Here is a 22,958-nt window from a genome sequence, read left to right on the forward strand (position 1 = left end):
CAGGGGCAGGGGGATGCAGCGATGGGGGAACCAGAGAGGTGCGTCTCGGAAACCTGGGCTCTTTCTCTGAGAACGTCCCCTCTTCCACTAAAGCAATTCCAGTGGCGGCAGCACCTTCTTGGTTCCCCTTGGAAAATGATGGCAGGAACTAATCTAGCCAACAGATGGATGTTTGTTTACATATCCATGTATTACACACTTGGCCATGAAGATGGAACCTACAGTAAAATATCTGCCAAGCTGAGAATTATATAACAACAACAACAATAATAATTGCTATTTATGAAGCTTCTCTCTATTCTGGATCTTAACATACAGAATCTCTAGTCTTTACAGTAGCTATCAGTATGCCCATTTTCCAGATGAAACCTCAAGAGTTTAAAATTCTTATCCAGAGTCTTGTGACTTATACGTAGTCAAGCCAGGATTCAAACTCAGATTGGTCTGACTCCTGAGTGAGCCCCCCAGTGAACTATGTGGCCCTTTGAGTCATTCATGATGACCCATAATTCACTCTCATACCATATCAACAGGTCAAGGGGCTCAAGCCCTTCCCTACCCCCCCATCCCACCCCCAAGAGATGTGCTGCTTCTAAGAGGTATTTTCCCAGCAGAACCACCTGAGCCCAGGGCCTGCAGCATCTCTTTTAGAAAGTGGCCCAAGGATCCCTCAAGGGCTCCCCTCTGCTCTCCTTCCTGGGTGCCTCATCCGAACGCCCCCTCCAACCCCCACCCAGCAGACTCAAGAGGCCAGGGAGCCAAGGTAAGCTCAGCCACCACTGCAGGTCTCCGGCGTCGCTCCCTCACCTGAGTGGCCGTTGTTGGTGAGGACAAATTGCGGACTGGCAGACTGGTTGTAGCCTTGGAAGGCCAGGGGCCTGAGGCTGGCATTGTACCGCAGGATGTCATCATGCAGGTCTATTGGGGACTGCAGCAGGCCGCCACAGGAAGGGTAGGTCTTGGACCAGCTCTTCTCCCCATCGGGACCTGGAAGGGGAGGTTCAAGCCCATGACTTAATCAGTTTTCCACTAGAGCTTTTTCCTCACCTTCTAATTCTATGTGCAGTACAGTTATTCCTTTTCTATTCTTAATCCCCAGAGATATGCTCTTCAGGGTCCAGGGACCCCAGCCTACAGAATCATGGCATGCAAACGTCTCCAGACGGTTTGCCTTTTTTTTTTTTTTTTTAAACTTTACAATATTGTATTAGTTTTGCCAAATATCGAAATGAATCCGCCACTGGTATACATGTATTCCCCATCCTGAACCCTCCTCCCTCCTCCCTCCCCATACGATCCCTCTGGGTCATCCCAGTGCACCAGCCCCAGGCATCCAGTATCGTGCATTGAACCTGGACTGGCAACTCGTTTCATACATGATATTATACATGTTTCAATGCCAATCTCTTTAACAAGTGGTGCTGGGAAAACTGGTCAACCACTTGTAAAAGAATGAAACTAGAACACTTTCTAACACCATACACAAAAATAAACTCAAAATGGATTAAAGATGGTTTGCTTTTGAAGTAATGTGGGGAGAGGGGGGCCAGAGCAGTCCCATGGCAGGGACTCCACTTTATTCAGTACATTGTTCGTATCTCAACCCGGTGCACATCCATTCTGCAAGAAGACTTCGTGACTCTCCACAATTTAGCATCTGTATATTGAACACCTACTGTGAGCAGGAGATACTCTGGGTCTTGGGGCCACCCATGCTTGCATTCTAGTAGGGAATTTTTTGTGTGTGTGTGTGTTTTAGAAGCAAAGGAAATTAGTTTTTTTTTTCTTATTTTTTTTAAAGTTCAGTTTAAAATCTCGGGCTCTCTTCCCTTTGGTACTTTTAAAAATTGATGTGTTTGTTATTGTTTAGTCACAGTCGTGTCCAACTCTTTGTGACCCCGTGGACTGTAGCCCTGCTTCCCTGTCCTTCACTATCTCCCAGAGTTTGCTAAAACTCATGTCCACTGAGTTGATGATGCCATCCAACTATCTTATCCTCTGTCACCCCCTTCTCCTCCTGCCTTCAGTCTTTCCCAGAATCAGGGTCTTTTCCATTGAGTTGTCTCTTTGTCAACTCAGGTGGCCAAAGTATTGGAGCTTCAGCCTCAGTCCTTCCAGTGAATATTCAGGGTTGATTTCCTTTAGGATTGACTGGTTTGATGTATAGTTATTGTACAATATTATATGTTACAGGTATACAATATAGTGATTCACAATTTTTAAAGGTTATACTCCATTTAAAATTATTATAAAATATAGGCTATAGTCCCCTTGTTGTACAATATCTTTGTAACTTGTCTTATACCTAATAATTTGTACCCCTTACTCCCCTACCCCTCTTGCCCTGGTCCCCTCCCCTCTTCTAGCAGGGAAGAATTTATTTAATCCACTGGAATGTCCCACGTTGGAAAAATTGGTGTCTGACTATAACTCCAGGTAGGTCTTTGAGGCTGGTAATCTAGACTATGATCTTCCTGATAGGAAACCCTTGAGGACATTGACTCTGAATACCCACGTCTAGAGTAAGTAAAAACCCTGCAACCTGATAGGGAAACTTGAAAGATAGCAAGTAATTATCGCCCGAATTACAGAACTAAATGCAGTGTTTACACTGGGGAAAAGAATGACACTATTAAAAACTAATTATTACAATCTAATTGACAAACTAGCAGTGAGGAGGAACAGACTTAACAAAGAAACCCTCCAGGGCTCAGGCTTCTGGTAGTTAGCAACCAGGTAATAGTCCTTCCCCTGGAAATGAAAATAAACAATCCAGTCCCACTGCAGATAAAATTTCTGACTCCCACAGGGAAAAGTCTTTCAAGAATGTCAGGCTGTGTTTAAAAGATTATCTCCCATGGTAATTAAATGGATTTTCAAGCTGAGGTTTCTCCAGAAAAGCGAATAACTGGCAGGTCATGGCTCGTTGGCGTGGAACAGTTGTGCCCTGTGGGCTCTCTAGAAGTTGGGAATCAAGGTTTGCCACCTGGAGTTCATTCATCAGTATTTCAGCACAAGGAAAGATGTACTGAGGTGGAGTGGGCGGAAGGCACACCACATCTTCTGGGCACTCTTCCATAGACCACAGCATTGTTTCAAGAGAGAGAGAGAGAGAGAGTGAGAGAGAGAGAGAGAGAGAGAGAGTGTGTGTGTGTGTGTGTGTGTGTGTGTACGCGCGCATGCGTGCCCACTTCACAGAATCCCCATCCCCGACTACCTTGTTCTCTGAGAGTAGGGAGGGTCAGAAGCAAAACTTGATGCCCTCATTCATTTAAAATGCTATGAGGAGGGACTTCCCTTGTGGTCCAGTGGCTAAGACTCCGCACTTCCAAGGCGGGAGCCCCAGGTTCAGTCCCTGGTCAGGGCACTAGATCCCACATGCTGCAACTAAGAGTTGTCCACATGCCCCAACTAAAACAATCCTCCATGCTGCAGCTGAGAATTCCAGTGCTGCAAGTGAAGACCCTGCATTCCACAAGCAAGACCAGGTGCAGCCAAATAAATAAACAAACAAATTTTAAAATGTTGAAAGAAAACTGTCAACCCCAGAACTCTATAACCAGTGAAAATAAGTATTATCAGATAAAACTAGAGAATTTGTGACCAGCAGAAATACTCTGTAAGAAATGTGAATGAAAGTTCTTCAGGCTTTAAGGGAAATTATCCCAGAAGAAACTTGGAGCTTCAGGAGGCACAAGAGAGCACTGGAAATAGTAAATAAATAGAGAAAAAAAATTTTTTTAGATGCTATGAGGAGTTGGCCCTATGTCTGGACACACACGGGAGAATCCTCTAATTTTTCAGGCTGTCAGCCTTCAGGTATACTGTTTCAGAAATGTTGGAACTTGAAGAGATTTCAGAAATGGTGGAACTTGAAAGGATTCCAGACTCTCTAGTTCAGCCTCTCACTGGACACCAGTTTTCTCAGTTCTCACATATCATAGTTTCTCCTGGACTGTGTTGTTTTTATTTCCACAGCCTCAAAGCCCTGGACTCAAGGCAACTAAACTACACCAAGATGGCGACTAGGGGAGAGGGAGGCTGGAGGCAGTCACTCCAGGGAGCAGACCGGAGCAGGGCAGTTACTCAGCTGAGGGCAAAACCAAATTCCTTAGAGACCGCAGGGAACAGAGGGGAAGCTGTCAAGAGGTATCATGCAAACCCTGAGGGTCAGGAGGAGGTGCAGCTACCAGGTGGCAAGCCTTCCAGAACACGGCCGCCAGCCTTTGCTCTGCTCACAGCAGCATCTGGGCCCGCGGCCAGGGTGGCAGAAGCTGCCAGCCAGGCCCGAAGGGAAGAAACTCAGGAAGTGAAGATGTGGCAAAGCTGTGCATCCTGTAGCTAAAGGGAACTGAGTAAGAACTCTCTTCCCAGAGCAGGGATTCACCTGAAGCCTTCCTGAAAGACAAGCCCAGACCCTCCCATTTCATGTCTGTGAACCCACATCGTGACTGGGGGCACGTGTGTGACAGACACTGAGGAAACATAATCCCCAAAGAATGAAAGCCCCCAGGGACCACAGAGCTCAGGAAGTGTTATCAGGAGGAATTTTTCTTTTGTCCTAAGTCATTTTCCTTGCAAGTTGGCTAAATTAGGTGTTTGGGAGCAGAAAAGAGTAAGGATATAAAAGGAAACAGAAGAGACTTCCCTGGTTGGTCCCTCGTGGTCCAGTGGTTAAGACTCTGCCCTCCCAATGCAGGGGATCCGGGTTCGATCCTTAGTCAGAGAATTAGATCCCACATGTCACAACTAAGACCCAGCACAGCCAAAGGAATACATATTAAAAAAAGAAAAAGCAACAGAGTTCATGGTTGAGAAAGAGAAATTCCTAGGAAAGAGAAGCAACTGTACTGGACCCAGAGAGTTCAAAGAACCAGATCCAGCTGCTCCCCCCACTCGCCCCCCAACCGCCGCCCCTCCATGAGTGATCCCAAGCAGGTCACATTCCCTGCCTGAGCCTCCTTCGCCCTTTGTACCAATGGGAGGGGTGGACACTACGTTCTGGAAGTTCCCTTCTGGCTCCCAAGCTCTGAGATTTACTAAGATTACTGGGGCTAAGCACCTTCACCTCTGTATCAGGCCAGTTGGAACGGGTTGGAAAAAACTGCTCACGCCAAGGCAGCTCCTGGGCATGTGATGGGGTGCCTAGTGGGAACCAGCTGTGGAAATGAGGGCACAGGGCACTGCCATTCCCCAGGCTGGTCCAGTGCTGCTGGTCTCAGCTGCCAACCATGGGGTGGGGTTGGGGTCGCTCATCCTGAGCGCCCATCACAGGCCCTTAGGGCAGCAGAGTCTAGAAAGCCTTTCCTTCTCCTTCTCCTCATTATGGTTGATGGTGATAGTGATGATGATATTAGTAGTTTGGGTCCTTACACCTCTACAACTCTGTGGGGTCCACAAGGCAAGAACTGCCCCATTTTGTAGATGAAAAATTGAGAGTAAGTGATTTGCCCAAAGTCAGACTTTGGCTTAGTAACAGAGTTACCTTGCCTGGATCACAGAACTGTGAACTTCTGTTTCAGGGTTTATCTGGGAGATTTTGTCCAGGCCCGTTTCTTCCCCGTCCCGTGATCTCCTTGAAGGCAAGGACCGTGTCTCATTCATCCCTGCCTTGGCTGCAGTGCCTGGCACAAAGCAGGCCCTCACATGTTTACTGAGCTGGATTCTCCTGCTAATTTTATGCTTGTTCCTCTAAGGGAAGTAAGTGCCTATATTAATCCCCCTAGCTTCTCTCTATTCCCCCACATAATTTTTTTTTTTTTCTATCAAAAAAGAAATGCAAAATGATGTCACTTGCTCAGGTTCAGAATTTACGTTCCTAGCTTTCTCGTGTACGTGCATGAGGTTTTGCTCTGTTTGGAGCCACTCACTGAAAAATAAATCCGATTGCTGGCCCCTGGCTTGGGAGGTGATCTGCCAAGTATGGGATTTTATTGGAGTTCATAGGACCCTCTGCCAGCATATGATGGCTCTGTCCCCTTCTTACATGGCTAGGGACATTGTCAGAGCGGCCTCCCATCTCTTTGGCTTGTAGGTGAGAGAGGTGCCAGGGTGGGGTGCACCAAGGCACCCAGTGTCGGGCATGTCAGCAGCGGCTCCTTTCTGCCCCCAGCTGCTGTGTGGGCAACGTGTGACTTGTTGCTGCTCTAACACTGCCTTTTCATCGGCAGCTACAGCCCTGGCTGTCATCTTTCAGCCTGTTCTCAGCTGTCACACTCATGCCAATGGCTGTAACCTCTCCCAGGACTGGCTCTTCCAAAAGAAGCATTTCTAGCTACCATCAAAATGTGACTTTTCTCTTGAGATGTGACTTTCCCTCTTGCATGGATTAGATTCCTCCCAAGATCATGATAAAAAGGAGATCATACGGATCTCCCTGTTTGTTTTCGCAACTGAAATCAAGGCATTATTTCTTTGCAGTTCATGAATTTTTCTGTTTGAGGCAAAACAGAAGCGGCCCAAATTTCTGTTTTGAATTGTAACAGGAGATTAACGTGGCACAGCTCAAAGCGCCTCTCATGCTTCTCAGCAAGGTGTTATTGAGGCCCAGAGTAAAGACGTGCATTACCCCAAGGACCAGCGTGGTTTCAGGGAAAACACCGAATACGTGGAACCAGAGAGAGAGGAGCAAAGTGAGCCCCCCATGCCCTGGCTTTGACAGTCCTTGGCGAATCTGCCTCCATCTCTACCGCACCCATGCTCCCCAACCCTGGATGATTTTTGAAACAAATCCGAATATACTTCATCTGTGCATATTTCAGTATGTCTTTAAAATACAAGGGCTCTTAGAACACAAGCATAATACCATTACCACACTCAAAAAGTTAACCGTTCCTTAATCTTACTAAAACCAGTCAGAATTTTAAAAATTTCCAAGTATCTTGTATCTTTTAATTTGAAATCAATGATCTTTATTTTTAATAACTGTAATTAAAACTCCTCATTCCTCTTCTCCTAAATTAAAAAAATTTTATTTTATGGAAGTGTAGTTGATTGACACGGTTGTGTTAACAGCAAAGTGATTCATTATACATACACCCATTCTTGTTTATGTCCTTTTCCATGATGGTTTATCCCAGAATATTGACTGTAGTTCCCTGTGCTATGCAGCAGGACCTTGTTGTTTTCATATCTTTTTTAACAGTTGTTTGTAAAATTCAGGATTCAGATAACGTCCAGAGAGTACAGTTGGTTGATGTGTTACGGCCTAGATCTCAATTTGATGGTGCTAATAAGCTTTGTCAGAGGACAAATGACCCCACTCTTCCAAAGCTCAAATGCTCAAAATCTCAGAGCCAGACCAGTCTGGTCCATCCTTTGCCCTCAGGGTGGGTCATGGAGTCCCAAGTTTCCATCACCACCACCATCCCCACCATCCCAGGTTAGGCCCTCTCCCTCAACATATCACGCTGCAAAGGACCCCTGCAAGGTCCCCGCCCAAGCCTTTCCTGTTGGCTGCCAGGCTCCTTTCTTGTTGCAACTGGGTTTAACCAGGTGTAGCCCTGCGCCCATCCGTCCACTCTGTTTCTCCACAGCATGCCCTGCCTTGCTCCTGTCCCCCAAAAAACAAAGCAGAACCATAGCCATCTTTCACAGTTTTAGCCTGTCAAGGCCTTCATTAATTTTTTTCTTTTTCTGTTTTTTTTTTTTTGGCTGTGCCACAGGGCATGTGGGATCTTAGTTCTAGGACCAGGGATTGAACCCACATCCCCTACATTAGAAGGCAAAATCTTAACCATTGGATCACCAGGGAAGTCCCTGTCAAGGCCTTCAAAAGCCCTCATACCTTCCCAAGGTCGACTGCCATAGTCAGGCCAGCTGCCCCATCCTCAGAACAACCTTCACAAATGTTCTTATGCTAAAAATCTGCTTAAAATGCCTCCTTTCCTCTCCACCTTTGCAAATCTTGTCCATCTTCAAAAACAAACTCAAGTCCTGGACAAGCTACTCCAGCACTTTCTTGAATTGTCATTTAACCATCTCCTCTGTGACTGTTATCATAAACCTGTTCCAGACTAGAATTCTGCCTTCAAGTTCCAAAGACATTTGGAAGCCTAGAAGCCAATGTCATATCCCTCCCCTGTGTCTGAGCACACAGTGGCATTTAGTAGACACTTAATGAATAGTTTCTTAAGCTCATTTCAGAAATCTAGCCGTAAAGGAATGGGAGAGGGGCATGTGTGTGTGTGTGGTTATAGGAAGATGAGAGTGACGAGAAGCATTTTTGTTTTTTAATGGAGAGACTTCAGCACTTTCCTTCTATGCAGAAGGAAAAGTAAGCAGATAAGGAAGGATGGTTCCAGAAGAAAGTCATGGAGTGTGACCCTGAAAAGAGAGCAAGGGAGGGGAGGGCCTGGAGGCAGAGGTAGAAATTACCTCTGGGCTGGAGGAGGCATGCAGTAAGCATTTGCTAAATAGATTAGACCAGTGCACTGAAACCTTCCTGGAAAGGGAGCCCATAGACGGACAAACAGAGCCAGAAATCCTAGAACTCACAGATCTGCAGAGCTGATCAGAGAGAAGACTGACTGTGGGATGATAGGCAGTCTCAGGGTCTCACACTCTGAGATGCACGCAGCCCAAGTACATCCATGAGCCTAGAAGAGTCAGTGTGGTTTTTTAAAGTGAACTTGTCTTGTTTTAAAATTTAAACAACAACATTTTAAAGCAGGTACAAAAGTAAAGAGCACAGTAGAATGGCCCCATGTGCCCATCCGTTCGTGACGGATTTAGTGTTATCCATACCCCCCACCCCATCCATTTCCCTCAACCGGATTACTTTGAAGAAAATCTGTGGATGCTTATATACAACTAAAGGTAAGAACTCTCTAAAACTAACCTCATATCATCTTCACATCTAAGAACTGTTAACAGGGATTTCTTAATGTCATCAAATACCCAGTGCGTGTTCAGTTGCCCCAGTTATGTCATAATTTGTTTTCCTATTTTTAAGGATAGTTGATATACAGTGCTTCAGGTGTACAGCAAAGTGATTCAGTTATACATATATTTATATAAGAATAGATATATATTTATATAAGATTATATATATATTCTTTTTCAGATTATATTCCATGATAGGTTATTATAAGATACTGAATGTGCTCAAGTCGTATGTATTTATGAAAGAGTTTGTTTGAATCACAGTCCAGATAAGGTCTGTGTATTATGACTGGTTAATATGTCCCATAGGTTTCTTTTTATCTACAGGTCCTCCTTTTATTTCTCTCCAACATGGGTGTATTTACTCATACTTATGTGCATACAGACTCACTACTGCCTTGGGCAAATAACAATCTACACAAGTAAATGAAGGATAATTTTACTATTTTATAATGTTTGCAGACATGGTATCGGGGTAAGTAAAACACTTAATGGGGTTGAGTAATTTCTACATTTACTAAATATACTACATATGTGACAGCATATATTATAATAAAAAAGCATATATAGCTCCGTAGAAGACCAGAACCATGTAATTACGGGTACAGTTTGATTGCTGTTTCTTACTGATTATTCTTTCTCACTGACTGCATCCTGTGTGCTTAAGAATAACATAAAATTTAATGAAGATAAATATTGCCTGTAATTTGGACTATATCTGACAAGTCTGGACCAAAAATAAAATGCATTCACTATTATTTCATTTTGATGTTTGTCCTTTGGGGCCTTTCTAAGTCTGTCCCTCAGACCTACGTGGCGCCCCTGGCATTGGTATGGTAACAAGGGTGTGGTGGTAGCCACACCCTTGGGATAGACCCTTCAGTGTCTGTGTGAATGCCTGGGCAGCTGGTCCTGACCACTGTCTCCGGGGCCTGTCTCTTTGGACTGACCACCAAAACATAGCCAGATCAAAACTTGCCCCCACAGATTAAACTATAGTGACAAGGTCTTACACATTCTAGATGTTGACACACCTTTTTTGTTTTTTAAACCAACAGTCAAAATTTTAGTACAATAAAAGCTTTTGATCAGTCCACAAGGTTTGTTTTTTAAGATCTGACTGGTAAAAATGCCCCTAGTCTGGGCATGTATATTTATTGAAAATGGTCATAGATTATGTATCAAATTTGAATATATACTTAACTAGATACTTTCAGTTTAAGAATGAGTATTCCAATGTTGAATAAAGGAGAAAATCACTAAATACCCTCCTTGGAGTGCTATTTAATTCTGAAGTTAATTCATTCATTTCTTCAACAAACATTCCTACTATGGGCCAGGCATTGTATTTAGTATGGTAGATACAATGGAGAACACGGCAGATCTGGTCTCTGTCCTCATGGAACTTACATAATAGGGACTTCCCTGGTGGTCCAGTGGTTAAGCATCTGCCTTCCAATACAGGGTGTGCAGGTTCAATCCCTGGTCGGGCAACCAAGATCACATATGCCATTCAGCAACCATGCCCATGCGCCTCAACTACTGAGCCCATGCTCTGGAGACTGTGATCCACAACCGAGACCCAACCCATCCAAAAATAAATAAATGTTAAAGAAGAAAAGACTGATAATAAATTACAAATAAGCAAACCAATGTACATGAGTAAGATAATTCCAGTCTGCAATCAGTGCTATGAAGGAAATAAGCAAGGGCTGATGGAGAAAAATGGAGGGACTACAATGGACCAAGTGGTTCAGGCAGGCTTCTCAGAAGAGGTGCCATTAAAGCCGAGACTTAAAGGATGGGACTGAATCCACGGTGAGTGAGACCTGGGAAATGGCATTCCAGAGGGCAGGCAGAGAGCATTCAGAGGCCCTGCTCCAGCAGAGAGCCTGTATATTTTTTGTGTATGTGATATAAAGACTCAGAAAGAACCTAGGGTTCATCTGGCTTCCTCTTGGCTAGGCTGGGTGTTACCCTGTGACAAGGCTGAGTGGGTGTCATTTGGCACCTGCTCAGGTACACTCCTTTCAGGGAGCTGGGACCCACCTTTCTCCAGGGGTCACGCATCCTCTGTGGTCCTGTGGCTACAGCCACAGAGAACACAGCTAAGCCACAGGACCCCATTCAGAAGAGAAGGCAGCCTCTGTATCCTCTCTATACCCATCTTAATGTCACAAATTTTGGGATTTCCCTGGTGGTCCAGTGGCTAAGACTCCATGCTCCCAGTGCAGAGGACCCGGGTTCGATCCCTGGTCAGGGAACTAGATCCCGCATGCCACAACTAAAGAGTGTGCATGCCGCAAGTAAAGACCTGGTGCAAACAAACAAATATTTTTTAAAATACTACACATTCTCAGGATGTTAGGATGTAGAAATCACATTAAAAAAATTTTTTTTAATTTTTTATTATTTATTTTGGCTGCATTGGGTCTTTGTTGCTGTGTGCAGACTTTCTCTAGTTGCAGCGAGCGGGGCCTACTGTCTAGTTAGGGTGCTCAGGCTTCTCACTGCAGTGCCTTCTCTCGTGGAGCACAGGCTTCAGTAGCTGTGGCACACGGACTTAGTTGCTCCAAGGCATGTGGGATCTTCCTGGACCAGGGATCAAATCCATGTCCCCTGCATTGACACATGGATTCTTAACCACTGGACCATCAGGGAAATCCTAAAAATATGTTTAATATATATTTTATAGCTCCTGCAGTTCCCTTCTGGAGTTGATTAAAAGATATATGGCTTCTCATAAAAGTCCAGGGAGCTGAACTGTTCAGTATTACGGGGTTCCCACAGTATCTGCCCTGGCTGGATTCTTATCCCCGCTGAGCAGAAAGCCACACTGTGCTGGCTCTCTCTGTTTTCCTGCCAGTCAAGTGGAGAGGCATGGCCGTAAAGCCCCATAACCTGCCCCAAAGGAAAGAAGTCTACTAGAGGGGTGGGTTAACGATTAACCGGTGATGTCTTATGATTTTATTATAAACAGAGGTCAAGGAGCCAAACTGGTATTGAAGCTTTTTCTTTGTTAATGTTAGAAATGAAGCAGAGCAAGGGCTGGAGGATCAGGGTTACTTATTATTTACAAAGCTTAAAGCTGGACAGCCATAGCAGGCCCATTCTGCTTCCTTGGTTTTTATTGTTGTAGATCAATATGAAAGATTATTCTTATTTTAATAGAAATAAAGTTTTCTAAGGATGCTCGAATCCGTACTTTATATCAAACTTTTCCTTTTATTATTTCAATTTTTTTGGGCGGGTCACTTTGAGAGGGAAGGGACTGGGACGGGGTAAAGTCCTCCCAAGCCACTCTTTGGCAGCCTCTCTGGTTTAGCCGTGGCAGTGGGGCCATTGCAGGCTGGAGGGTGAACAAAGGTGAGCTGCAAGACTGGGCCATCAACTCAGCTCTCTGCTAGCCGTGGGGAAGTCCTTCCCCCACACCTTGCCATATTAGAAGGCCCCTACCTCTCCAGTAATCCCTTTCCAGTATTGCTGGGGGAGAGGGGAGGTACGGGTATAGCTAGGAGGAGACTTTGCAGTCATTTACCCTTTGGCTTCCAGGCATTTGTCAGGTTCTCTCTGGAGGGAAGGCTTTTATAGGGAGGAGGGTGGGGTTTCCTAGGTGTCAAAGATAGATGGTGCCAGCTACTCGCTTTTGCTCCTGTCTCCGGCACCCTTTTAGGTTCTGTTGCCTTAGAGAGTGTTCAATGTGGTGGAGCTCTGCCCACTTCTCGGGACTCCTCTGAACCTACTCTCCACCCCCTCTTTATTGCAGCAATGCTGAGACACACCCAGCTGCATCTCATCTCCCTGAAACACCCTCTCCCTGCCCCTCTCACTCCCCAAAGGCAGGACCAAGTGTCTCCCTGTCCTGGTGCTCCCATGGAGCCTTTACATTTATCTTTCCTAGAGGTACCTACCAGAGAAGGCGATGGCACCCCACTCCAGTACTCTTGCCTGGAAAATCCCATGGATGGAGGAGCCTGGTAGGCTGCAGTCCATGGGGTCTCGAACAGTTGGACACGACTGAGCGACTTCACTTTCACTTTTCACTTTCATGCACTGGAGAAGGAAATGGCAACCCACTCCAGTGTTCTTGCCTGGAGAATCCCAGGGACAGAGGAGCCTGGTGGGCTGCCGTCTATGGGGTCACACAGAGTCGGACACGACTGAAGCGACTTAGAAGCAGCAGCAGCAGCAGAGGCACCTACACTTACCAACCCCAGTAGACCAGTGGTTCTCAAAGTGCAGTCCCTGGACAAGCATCACCACCATCATCACCTAGGAATCTGTTAGAAATCTTGGGCCCCACCCCAGATACCCTGACCCAGACACTCTGGGGGTGGCGCCCGGCATCTGTCACTGAATGAGCCCAGTGGGTGATTCTGGTTCTCAACTGACAGTTGGGAACCACCATACTGGGTTCTCAGCTCATCCTATTCATTACTGTATCTCTGACTCTTCCCTCTGAGCCCGCACATCAAAGTGGTTCTTGAATAAAAACCGCTAAGAAGTTAGCCAAGTTGCTGAGGTGGTAACAGCTTAACCCCAGCAGGGAAACCTCTCCATGCTCAGTACTTGTTATTCTCTTTGATCTTCTTTGACCGGTTCACAAAGGAATTTTGGTCACTGTAAACGTGCTAAGTCCCCAGTAGAGCCAGACATCCTGCCCTACCCTCCTGAAAAAGCATCTTAAAAATATTCTTTCTCCATGCTCAGGCAGGGACCATCTCTGACTAGTAAGAACTGCACACACCATCTTTTTAATACACTGTTATATGTGTCATTATAGAAACTTAATTATGGTGTTTAAAGTCATTTTTATTCAATGTTGAGCCATTTGGAACATAACTTCCTTTTCTTTGTTTTCATGGCTCATTTCATGTCTTTAATCTTGCATGTGTGTGTGTGGTAAAATATACATAAAATTTACCATTTTTAACCATTTTAAAGTGAATCCAGTGGTATTAATTGCATTTACACTGTTGTGAAGTCATCATCACTAGCCCTTTCCAGAACTTTTTCCATCATCCCAAATGTATATTCCTGGTGGTACATGGCTGTGGAAAATAGTTTGGTGATTCCTTAAAAAGTTAAATACAATTACTATAATACCTAACAATTCTGTTGTTATTTAGTCACTAAGTTATGTCCAATTCATTTGTGACTCCATGGATGGTAGCCTGCCAGGCTCCTCTGTCCATAGAATTTTATAAGCAATACTGGAGTAGATTGCTATTTCCTTCTCCAGGGGATCTTCCCAACCCAGGGATGGAACCCCTGTCTCCTGCATTGCAAGTGGATTCTTTACTGTTGAACCACTTGGGAAGCCAAGGTATGTAATGAAAGGAATTGAAAGCAGGAACTCAAATAGATACTTATACACTACTGTTCATAGCAGAATTATTTGTAATAGCCAAAAGGTGGAAATAATCCAAGTGCCCATCAAAAAATGAAGGGGTAAATAAAATGTGGTATATACATACAATGGAATACTGTTCAATCATAAAAAGGCTCATCTTGTCTTAATGCACAACTTCTTTTCCAAGAATCTAACTCACAAGATGGGTTAGATGTTTGAGGAGAGCTGAGGTAGGTCTCTATACTTCCAAAGCATCTGTCACAAAGCAAGCTTATGATAGATGCTCAGTAAACAGTCAGTGGTGGAGGAAAACTCTTTATCTTCCTTGGTCTAGATGCAGAAGAATTGGTGTCAGATGTTGGTGTGTATCAGACTCCCTGGAGGGTTTTGTTAAAATACAGATTTCTTACTAAAACACAGATGGCTAAAACACTCTCATAGTTTCTGATTCAGAAGGGTTTGGGTGCAGTCCCCAAATCTGTGTTTCTTCCCAATTCCCAGATGATGCTGATGCTGCTGGTCTGGGGACCACACTTTGAGAAGCACTGGTCTAGTCTAACTCAGTATTCCTGACCTCTAACTGTGCACTGGAATCTCCAAGACCTTCTCGGTTTACTCCCAGCCCCAGCCTCTAAGACCTGGCTTAATTGGTCTTGAGTGGAGTCTAGGTACAGGAGGCTTTAAAAAGCTTCTCAGGTGATTCTGCTCAGGTGTGCAGCCAGAGTTAAGACGCACTGGTGGAAAGCCCTCATTACTTCGATGGTGTTGGGGTTGGAGCCAGAGCTTTTTATTCTCCAGTGTCAAGGTAAGATTTTTTTTTTTAATTAATTTTTTATTGTGGTAAAATGTATATAACATAGCCAGGCTTCCCAGGGGGCGCTAGTGGTAAAGAACTCGCCTGCCAACGCAGGAGACCCAGGACACGCGGGTTCAATCCCTGGATTGGGAAGATCCCCTAGAGTAGGAAATGGCAACCCACTCTAGTATTCTTGCCTGGAAAAATTCTATGGACAGAGGAGCCTGGTGGGCTACAGTCCATGGGGTTGAAAAGAGTTGGACACGACTGAGCACACAGGCACTCGCACATGTAACATGTATTTAACGTGAGGACATTTAGTATATTCAGTGCTGCACAGACATCACTGCTGTTCAGTTCCAGGACATTTTCATCTCCCCGAAGGAAACCCCATATTCTCTAAGCAGTCATTTCTCATTTTCTCTCCGCCCCGCCCCCAGCCCTCGGCAACAACTCATCTACTTCTGTCTCTATGGATTTGCCTCTTCTGGTTGTCTGGCTTCTTCCACATACTATAATGTTTTCAAGGTTCATTCATAATGTACTTCGTTCCTTTTCATGGCTGAAGAATATCCCATTGTATGAATACATCAAGCTTGTTTCTCCTTTCATAGTGCTGCTCTTCATTGTAGTTTAAATATCTGACTCTGGTTAACTTGCTCTTGTCTACTATAAAATAATCACTGGCTGAAATAAAGCATTAGTGTTTCTCCTGTGTGGGTTTTAGAACATAAACTGTGAACAGAGCCTGCATGAAACAAAGGTGGAGGTATTACAGCCTGGTTTCCTGGAAGCAAGGGTCTGGGGGCCAGGGAGGCTGTTACTTGTAACTAGCTTCTGAATGAAGAGGGAACACTTTGAACATTCATGATAATAAAGGTGAGTTCTATATAAGGTGATGAAGCAGTGTTTCCTGACACCAAAAGGAAGCTGATGGGAGAACAAATAATGTGAGCTGGGGCTGCCTTAATGACAGGCTCCTTCCCTGGCAGAGATGGTGGAAAATGTCACAGGTGCCTCTTCTGGCTGCCAAAAAACTGCTCTCCTCTCCCCCCCTCTCCCCATCCCATCACTTTTAACCTTTGTTAAAAGTGTGACGCTGTGGGTGAGGAGCCAAGACTGGATTGGCGGTCAGACAGCAGGTCAAGGACCACCCTGGATATCTAAGTTGAAGGCGGCCCTGAACAAGCTATTTAGTTGTGGGCTTCTGGTATCTGTTTCCCAGGACGAGGACCTCCCCTTGCCTCCTGCTCTGCTCCCTCGCTGCGTCTCTTGTTCATTTACGGCTGCACTGGATCTTGGTTGCTGCACACGGCCATTTCTCTAGTCTTGGGCTTTTCTCTAGTTGCGGCGAGTGGGGGCTGCTCTCTAGTTGCAGTGTGTGGCTTCTCATTGCGGTGGGTTTTCTTGTGGAGCACAGGCTCTAGGCGTGTGGGTTTCAGTAGCGGTGCATGGCTTAGTTGCTTCGTAGCATCTTTGGATTAGGGATTGAACACACGTCCCCTGCCTTGGCAGCTGGATTCTCTACCACTGAGCCACCGGGAAGTGCCCCCCCGCCACCTCCTTTTTTAAATATTTATTTATTTATTTGGCTGCACCGGTAGTTAGTTGCAGCACTCAGGATCCTTGATCTTCCTGGTAGCATGTAGCATTTTTAGTTGCAGTATGTGGGATCTGGTTCCCCGACCAGGGATTGAACCCAGGCCCCCTGCATTGGGAGCAGAGTCTTAGCCACTGGCCCGTCAGGGAAGTCCCCCTCACCACCTCTTTGCAGCCAAGCACCATATGAGAATTGTCTACACTGCTCACTTCTGTGCCTCCACTCCCCACTGAGATCTCAGGGCCCCAGGACTCTGACTTCCACCTCCCACTGGATTCAAGTAGACTCTTCAGCCCTCATTTTTCTTGTAGCCCTTGTCCCTGGTGATCCCACTCATTTCTGAACCTCTCCTCTCTGGATTTAGGGGATACTGTTTGTCTGAGCTGTCTTCCCATTCCTCCTGCCCCTTTGCAGCTCTCAGTAGCACCTGCCCTTCAAGGCAGCTGTCCCATGGTTATTGTCTTTGGCTCTTTCTCTCTCATTCACACTCCCCTGGGGTAATCCTGTCCCCTCCCACGGATTCAGCACAACCTTTGCCCTGTCGGGGTTTCCTCCTGAGCTCCAGAGCCTTAACGGACACCTCCTTAAGATGTTCCATGGCCTCCTGAAATCAGACATGCCTGGAAGGGGAGGCAGACAGGCAGACAAACAATTTGAGAAATAACCAAACCTGCCATCTTTCCCTCTCTCACCTTCCTCGCCCCAAAACCACCTCTACCTCCTTCAAGGTTCTCTCTCTCAGCTAATATTGCCACCCACCCACCAAAACCCAGGAGTCACAGTCTCCTTCCTCTGGCCACCATTGTCAGGCACAGGGAGGTGACAGTTTTCCTCTCTTAGCAGTCTTTTCTTTTTAGGACAATATTTTGTCTTTATTTTTAAACTTTTTTAAAAAATTGAAATACAGTTGATTTACAATGTTGTGTTAGATTCGGGTGCACAGCAAAGTGATTCAGTTATATTTATATGTGTGTATACACTATACACACACACACACACACACATATGTATATATATTCTTTTTCAGATTCTTTTCCATTATAGGTTATTACAAGATATTGAATAGAGTTCCCCATGCTATATAGTAGGTCCTTGTTATTTTATATATAGTAGTGTGTATCTGGAGAAGGCAATGGCAACCCACTCCACTATTCTTGTCTGGGAAATCCCACGGACGGAGGAGCCTGGTAGGCTGCAGTCCATGGGGTGGCAAAGAGTCGGACACGACTGAGCGACGTCACTTTCACTTTTCACTTTCATGCATTGGAGAAGGAAATGGCAACCCATTCCAGTGTTCTTGCCTGGAGAATCCCAGGGACAGAGGAGCCTAGTGGGCTGCCGTCTATGGGGTCGCACAGAGTTGGACACAACTGACGCGATTTAGCAGCAGCAGCAGCAGCAGTATGTATCTGTTAATCCCAAACTCCTCTAATTTATACCTTCCCCCTTTCCCCTTTGGTAACCATAGGTTTGTTTTCTATGTCTCTGAGTCTATTTCTGTTTTGTAATTTCATTTGTGTCATCTTTTTAGATTCCATATACGTATATAAGTGATATAATATGTCTTTCTCTAACTAATTCACTTAGTATGATAATCTCTAGGTCCATTCATGTTGCTGCAAATGACCTTATTTCATTCTTTTTATGGCTAATATTCCATTGTCTATATATGTATACATATGTGTGTGTGTGGGCATATATATGTATATTATATATACGTGTACATATATGTGTATATATATACACACACACCAAGCACATCACTTCTGTACTCTTTGTGCCAAAATGGACAACCTGAATCTCATAAGAAACCTTCAGACAAACCCAAATGGAAGGGCATTCTCCATAATAATATGCTTCAGAAATGTCAAGGGCATGAAAGTTCTAAAGAGACCACAAATAAATGCAGTGGATTATCCCAATTGATTCCCAATTCAGAAAAAATGCTGTCAAGGCCCCGTATTGAGTTTCCTTTAAACTTGGCCTTCATCTGCCCCCACTGGATATCCTATTCAGATGCATAGCTCCATATCTATAGGCCTCACTGGCCTTGTTTCTCCAGTCCTCCACTCCCCAAGCTAGATCCAGATCCAGACATCTCTTTGCTGAAAGTTCTTCAGTGGCTCCTCAAGCCTTCAGGCTTAATCCCAAGGTCTGGAGTGCAGCCCCAAATCCCCTGGTGATCTCCACCCCGCCACTGCAGCCTTTGCTTCTCCCACGCTGCCATGTGTCAAAAAAGTGGGGGTGGGGGGTCTAAGACTTCACCCAGACTAACAAGTTAGCTTGCCACAGTTCACAGATGCCGCTGAAGACATGAGACTCCTGAGTCGAAGCACAGTTTAATACTTACAGGGACGGCAGAGTGACATTTGCACCTGTTTCCTAAGCTCAGATCCACAGAGTGATATAATGACGGCCTTGTGACATTTGCGCTTGCAAACTGCTCAGCATGATGAGTGTCCCTCCCAGCTTAAGAAACCCCTGTGTTTAGAGGCAGTTATCAAGCTTGCTCAACATTCGCCTCCAAGAGAGACAATATTTCCTGGGCAGCAAACCAATCTGCTTTCTGCCCTGGGAGGAGACACTGTCTCGAACTTACAAGATGATTTTCTACATAAACATCTTTGAAAAGATAGTCTGGAGCAAAAGGTGTCAGAGCCTCTGCTCCCAGGGAGAATATTCTCCCCACACCACCACTCCAGCATGCTGCTATCCTGCGTCTCTGACTGCACCCCACACTCTTGTCTGGTTTGGGAGCTCTGTTGCCTGAAGTGGAATGCCATCCGCATCCCATGTGTGTAAACTCACAGGCATGCTCTTGTCCTGCTCCTCCCTTTGTCTTTCAAGAATCAGCTCCTCAGGCGAGCCTGACAGCCACGTCACCACCCCCCAAATCCGGGAATTCTGCCCCACCGTTGTGTCCCCAGGGCCAGTGTACACTATCATAGGACTTAATCTGCTCTGTTGTTGTGACCTGTTTGTGTGTCTGCTCTCCCAACTCTCAGTGCATGAAAGGTATGGCTGTGTCCTGCCTGTCTCTGATCCCCAGTGACCAGCCCGCAAAGGGAATCATTCAGTTCAGTTCAGTTCAGTCACTCAGTCGTGTCCTACTCTTTGCGACCCCGTGAATCGCAGCACGCCAGGCCTCCCTGTCTATCACCAACTCCTGGAGTTCACTCAGACTCACGTCCATCATTAAGGATCAGTAAAAGAATAAGCGAATCAGTGAAGAGCCTATTATTTTATAGCCTCTGGCAGCTTCTTATTACTTGGAGGAGCAGGATATAAAATGGATGAAGCTGGAAAATCTGCATGTGGTAAAGAGCAGGTCCAGCAGGGAGTACATACGCATTTTCTATGATCTGGGAGAGGGATCAGAAATCTGTCTTTGGGGAGACCCTCCCCGTGTAATGGGACAGGGCGCTTCGCCAAGCCCCCTCTTAGGGACCCAGGCTTGAGGCAGGTAACTACCCAGTGTTGCTGTGAAAGTGCAGCCCCAGCTGTAACAGGCCCATTGCTGGTGCTTCAGGCCAAAATGCTAAGCCTTCTGTCTAGCCATCCAGTGATATAAATTGGATGCGTCTTTAACAGTTCTGTGCCCCTGCAAAGAGCACTGTTTTTCTAGGGATTTAGCTATCCTGGACTGGAATGTCTGGTGCCTGACCTGTGATGTTATTACAGACTAAGCCAGTGGTTCTCAGCAGAAGAGATTTTGTCCCCTCGGGATGTTTGGTGACATCTGGAGACATTTTTGGTGTCATCACAGGGGGAAATGCTGCTGGCATCCAGTGGGTACATGGGCAGGCCGGAGATGCTACTAAACACTGTACAGTGAAGGGACAGCCCCCTGCAAAGAAACCCGCTGCCCCCAGTGCCGGCAGTGCAGAGGCTGAGAAGCCCTGGACTATTGTGATGGCCCTGCCTGGACCACGCAGATCACATATTGCAGAGGAGGTTTTTCTAAACAGAATGAAGCACTCTCGCTGTCAGTCATCCTGGGGCCTGGCCTCTGGAAAGAGGAAACACAGGCCAGGCCAGAAGGGCAGGACTGGTGGTAGGTGATCCCAGGGTCAGGGATCGTGGTTGACCTCGGGGAGCACCGATGACAGACACACCTGTTTTAGGTTTTTCTTTGAGGCTCTTTGTGTTGCCCCAGGACCTCAGTCAAATTCTGTTAAACCCCAAGGCCTAGTGAGGTTTTTTCCTTTTTAAGTGACCATTTAATGAGTACTTTCTACATGCCAGACACCATTCTGCATCAGAGGTGGGCTAACATTTCCTACAAAAGGCCAGATAGCAGATATTTTAGGCTTTGTGAGCTATATGGTCTCTGCTGCTACTACACAACTCTGTTGTTTAAAAAAAAAAAAAAAGCAGCCATGGAGAATATGCAAACAGGTGAATGGTGAGTATAGCTGTGTTCCAAGAAAATTTTATTTACAAAACAAGTGGTGGACTGGATTTAGCCCATGGGCCACAGTCCACCAACCACTGTTCTACAACCTTAGCAAGTGTTAATTAAAGTGCATAACAAGCCTAGGACAGAGGCAGTATGTTATTTAGCAGATGTGGTGACTGAGACCCAAATCAGTGCCAGTAACCAGCCAGGCTGCCACTGACCCTGACCCTCACATTCTCTCCCACTATAGCCTTTGGAGGGTCCAGAGCCTGGGCAGTGGTTATCAGGTGGTGAGAGATGACCAGCAGATAAGCCCTGGTGATAGTCCAGAGCTAAAGGGGGGAAACAGCAGTGCGCAGGGATTTGTGACCTGGTCAACATTCCTGGGGGCATCTAGAAATAACAAAAAGAGGGAATCTGATAAAAGATGTGAGTTTTCTGCAGCTCCCCAGGGTGGAACCTGACCTAACTGAAGGCTCACTGGCCCCTCAGTGTTGACCTTTTATGAGCCCATTCTTCACCTACCAGCTTTCACATTCTGATATCTAACCTACAGCACTCTTGCTGTTATTTAAAGCTGCTCCCTCAGTTTCAAACTTGCCATTTGATGGTGCTTCTCAAACCTGAAGATCTTCATCCAGGCTACTTCTGTCTCCCTTCCAGTTCAGTTCAGTCATTTGGTCGTGTCTGACTCTTTGTGACCCCATGGACTGCAGCACACCAGGCCTCCCTGTCCATCACCAACTCCTAGAGTTTATTCAGACTTATGTCCATTGAGTAGGTGATGCCATCCAACCATCTCATCCTCTGTCGTCCCCTTCTCCTCCTGCCTTCAATCTTTCCCAGCATCAGGGTCTTTTCCAATGAGTCAGTTCTTTGTATCAGGTGGCCAAAGTATGGGAGTTTCAGCTTTAGCATCTGTCCTTCCAATGAATATTCAGGACTGATCTCCTTTAGGATTGACTGCTTGGATCTCCTTGCTGTCCAAGGGACTCTCAAGAGCCTTCTCCAACACTACAGTTCAAAAGCATCAATTCTTCGCTGCTCAGCTTTCTTTATAGTCCAACTCTCACATCCATACATGACTACTGGAAAAACCATAGCTTTGACTAGACGGATCTTTGTTGGCAAAGTAATGTCTCTGCATTTTAATATGCTGTCTAGGTTGGTCATAACTTTTCTTCCAAGGAGCAAGTGTCTTTTAATTTCATGGCTGCAGTCACCATCTGCAGTGATTTTGGAGCCCCAAAAAAGTGTCAAAATCTCCCTTCCAGAGGGGTGTGAAATTCAGTAGGAAGGTCAAGGGCTTTGGAGCCATTGACCAAGCTGCCAGTCACAGCTCCACCACCTACTGATTGTGTGGCCTTGAATACAACTCTTAGATTCCCTGAGCTTGCTTACAAAAGGAATGCAGTAACACCCACCAGGCAGGACCCCAGAGCTGTTGGGAGGAATAAATGTGGTAGCTTAAGATCAATGTCTATTTGTGATGGACTCCCAAGACATGCTGTTTCCCAGGCCCTTCTGAATGGAATAGTCTCAAGTCTTTTTTTTTTTTTTTTTTTTACCTTAAGGGCTGTTTTCAACCTTTTAAAGCAAGTTCACCCTTTCACCTCACCGGAAAACAAATCTAGGGCTCCCTGCATGTCTCCTTTTACTTCTAATGAGATATGTATGGAGATGTGGCATTTCATTTCAGACCAGTTTCACCTCTGAAATCCTACCATCCCAGATCAAGTGCCACCTTCTCCCTGGTGCCTTCCCTGACACCCAGAGCCAAAAGCAAAGAGAGAAACAAACCATTCTTTCCTCATTCACTCAACAAGTATATCTCCAGCTCCTCTCCTGGACTGGGCTTTGTGCCTCTGCCCAAGCAGCCTGCTGGGGGGTGTCACTCCCCACACTGCTGATGTCCTTCTAGATAACT

General features: G+C 45.7%; 1 protein-coding gene across 2 annotated transcripts in view; it reads right to left on the minus strand.

The window, feature by feature from the left end:
* The window catches only part of CA12 (carbonic anhydrase 12), a 62,741-nt gene that overhangs the window by 18,115 nt on the left and 21,668 nt on the right, over positions 1–22,958 (minus strand). For both annotated transcript variants that reach the window (XM_086321377.1, XM_086321376.1), the window contains exon 3: positions 808–987. In XM_086321377.1, coding sequence (XP_086177503.1) covers positions 808–987 — 180 coding nt within the window. The remainder of the gene's footprint in view (positions 1–807; positions 988–22,958) is intronic.

The sequence above is a fragment of the Bos grunniens genome, chromosome 10 (assembly GCF_055505025.1).
Source record: "Bos grunniens cultivar Pamir isolate PY7600 chromosome 10, Bosgru_T2T1.0, whole genome shotgun sequence".
NCBI lineage: Eukaryota > Metazoa > Chordata > Mammalia > Artiodactyla > Bovidae > Bos > Bos grunniens.